At 52.2% G+C, this 3299-nt stretch overlaps 1 protein-coding gene across 1 annotated transcript; it reads right to left on the minus strand.

Annotated features, from left to right (window-relative positions):
• Positions 1-1094: 1094 nt before the first annotated feature.
• On the minus strand, positions 1095-2155 carry LOC117839798 (polygalacturonase inhibitor 1). Its single transcript, XM_034720218.2, has one exon. It carries the CDS (start codon positions 2127-2129, stop codon positions 1215-1217), a length of 915 nt encoding a protein of 304 aa, XP_034576109.1. The 5' UTR covers positions 2130-2155; the 3' UTR covers positions 1095-1214.
• Positions 2156-3299: the final 1144 nt, after the last annotated feature.

Genomic DNA, 3299 nt, shown 5'->3' on the forward strand with positions numbered 1-3299 from the left:
GTATTAAGGGGGAGCCTTTAGTACCAGTTGGGGAGACCAACCGGTACCACAATTTATCTCACTCATATTTACCATAATTTATTTAGCTCATACTTGAAAAGTACTAAACTATGAAATTATTCCTCTAACCTCATATCAATTTCTTTGACTATTACGAAACATAGCATCCAAAAAAAATGTAGCTTATTCAAAAATTCACTACGAGCTCTAAATAACACATGCATATAAATAAAATTTTTCTCCATTGTACCTTATTTTAGAAATCACAAATTACTCTAGCTCTAAATCATAAAGCTTAGTATACTAACCATGTATCAAGGGAGGATGAAGTTTCTAACCTTTAGAGCACTTGAATGAGTGAAATCCCCACGAAATGGTCTTCAATCTGGCAGCACCTCCCCAATGGCGCCATAGATAGGATGAAGCCCAAGTTGTGGTGAATGGCTCGGGCAGGAGGAAGAAGAAGGCGGATTTATAGGACGGAATATAGTACTGGGTGGAGGCTTCACTCGGTACTAAAGGTTGCACATTAGTACCGGGTGGAGGCTCCAATCGGTACTAATGTGCAACCTTTAGTACCGGTTGGGGCCTCCAACCAGTACTAAAGGGGATCACAGGGGGCTTCTGGGGAACTAGTCGTTAGGTTCGGTACTAATGCTCACATCAGTACTGAGTCCAGTTGCAACCGGCACTAATGCAGTGGACGAAAGGTTGGTTCTCCGATAGTGGGAGGTGCCTAGCTCGAGTCCAAACAACGTGCCCATATGTCAGTGAAAGAAACAAGGGCCCCTCTGTGGACGTTATATGAATGGTTTTTTAACGCATCCATATGGCAGTGAAAAAAAAAGGAACCTTTTGAGGAAGGTATATATGAATGGTTAAAAAACCATATGCACAACGCATGTTAAGTTTCTTAGTTCCCATGACCGCGTGGACTCATATGCCAGTGAAAGAAAAATTGCCTTTATGGACATTATATGAATGGTTAAAAAAACCATATGTAATGAAATTTTAGGCTGAAATTTGGATTTTTCGTTCACTAGCGAAAAAACACAAAATTCGTGACTTTTCGTCGAAATTTTGAACCTGAGAGATGAACAGAATAATTAGCTATCATCCACTTTATTCAATAAAGTTCGGCAGCACGTGGGATTATTGCAATGAAGTTGCTGCTAATAGTGGTAAATCACTAAGCGGCTATCTGTTCTAGCCTTCTAGGTGCATGGTGCGAGCGGGCGGCCGCAGAGGCACTTGTTGCCGGCGAAGTGCTTTGGCCCGAACCTGTGCGTGTACTTCCCCTGCGGTATGGGCCCGCACAGCTGGTTGTAGCTGACGTTGAACGCCAGCCACTTCCTCGCCGCCGCCGCCGCCGGGATGCTCCCGTACACCATGTTGTGGTCGATCTCCAGGATGTCCATCACCTCCGGCAGCTCCACGCGGCCGAGGTCGAACCTAAACCCGTTGCGCGACAGGAACAGCGCGTTCAGCTGCTTCTTGGTGCCGAACAGCATCGACGCGTCGCCCGTGAGCTGGTTGTCGGAGAGCCTCACTTCGCCGAAGACAGCGTCGGCGAAGTTGGCCGGGATCTGCCCGGTGAGCTGGTTGCCGGCGAGGAGGAGGTTGAAGACGGTGGCCGTGGGCGGGATGGGGCCCGAGAGGCGGTTGCCGTCGAGGCGGAGGAAGGTGAGGTTCGGGAGCGCGTGCGGGCCCAGGAACGCCGGGATGCTGCCGTGGAGCTGGTTGTAGGCGAGGTTGACGGTCTGCAGCGCGGTGAGGTTGGCGATGGCGGCGGGCACCGGCGCCGAGATGTCGAGCGAGAAGACGGTGAGGTCGGTGACGCGGCCGGTGGCGGCGTTGCAGGAGATGCCGTCCCAGGAGCAGCAGGCGACGGTGGAGTTCCAGCCGGAGAGGGCCGAGGGGTTGCCAAAGGCCGACTTGACGGCGAGCAGGGCGGCCTCGTCGAACTTGTTGCAGAGGGCGGCGTCGGTGCGCGCCGCGGCCGCGAGGACGAGGACGGCGAGGAGCGCTGTCGTCACGACATCGCGAGGATTGGTGAACTCCATGATGGTGTTGCTGTCTCGTTTGAGATCGAATGACTCGATGCTTTCATGGTCTATTTGGAGGACCATTGCATGTTATGTAGGGAAAGAGCTAGCTGTACTGCATGTACATTGTGGACTGTGGTCAGCATGGTGGGCCATGTCCGGCCCGATGGCACCTATGTGCTACTCATGTGGGACCCGCGCTGTTTCTGAATGACAAAGTTGGCACGGCGACACTGGTAATTTCCCTTGAGGACAGAATAACAAGGGCCTGTTCGCTTCAGCTTATAAGCCGGCTGAAAAGCTGAAACGGCTGATTTATTGTGAGAGAAAAACAATGTTTGGTGACTGATAAGTCGGTTGAATAAGCTGAAGCGAACAGGGTGAAGGACGCACAGGTTTAAACTTTCAACAAACAAATAAAGGGCGGTCGCAAGTGTAGGAAATAAAGGATGCTTGGACACCTTTTCCATCCAAACCTCGAGGCTAGCACACTGCAGGCATCGAAAATCCTAGCATCGATACCTCGGTGTTCGATTTGAGAGGAAAGTACATGGCCCCCACTTGTAGGTGACCAAAAGGATAGGAGAGATATTATGAGGTGACAGAATAAATTAAAGTGATATTTAAGTTAGCTTTCACGTACTGTATTTTCTTTTGCTAATATGGGCCACAGCATATGGTGCTTGCCACTGTAGCTCATATCAAAATGAGGCATCGATTTTGATTTAGGGTCTGTTTGGATCCCTTTGCTAAAGTTTAGCAACCAAAATTTGCTAAACTTTAGCAAAGGCTGTTTGGATACCCTTGCTAAACAGCATTTAATAAGTTGTAAAAAGACCTATGTACCCTTATTAAAGGTACCCTTCTTTCCTCTCTCCTCCCACCTCCCTCCTCCCTCCTCCCTCCCGCCCATCTGGTGGCCGGCGAGCACACCCACGAGCCTTGGCTCGCCGCCGTTGCCTGCGCCCCACCGCCAGCACGTGACGAGCCCGTCCGAGGAGCCCACGTACATGGCGCGGGCCTCGAGGCAAGCGGCGACGGCGGTCACCGCGTCGTCACCCTCCCGGAGCACCCGCTCCAGGACGTGCCTCGTCCGGTCGCCGCTGGCCACCGCCGCCTCCCGACGCCAAACCTTGACGGTGCCGTCGGTGGAGCCGGTGAGGATGAGGCTGCTGAACCCGGCCGCGGCGATGGTGTTGACGGCCGGAGCTACACCGCGCGGCGGCGCCGCCCACCGCCCCTCCCGCCCTTCGC

Source organism: Setaria viridis, chromosome 9 (genome assembly GCF_005286985.2).
Source record: "Setaria viridis chromosome 9, Setaria_viridis_v4.0, whole genome shotgun sequence".
Taxonomy (NCBI): Eukaryota; Viridiplantae; Streptophyta; class Magnoliopsida; order Poales; family Poaceae; genus Setaria; species Setaria viridis.

What these genes read in the sequence shown, in the direction of transcription:
- LOC117839798 (XM_034720218.2), bottom strand. Translation starts at nt 2,129, where the DNA reads ATGGTCCTCCAAATAGACCATGAAAGCATCGAGTCATTCGATCTCAAA.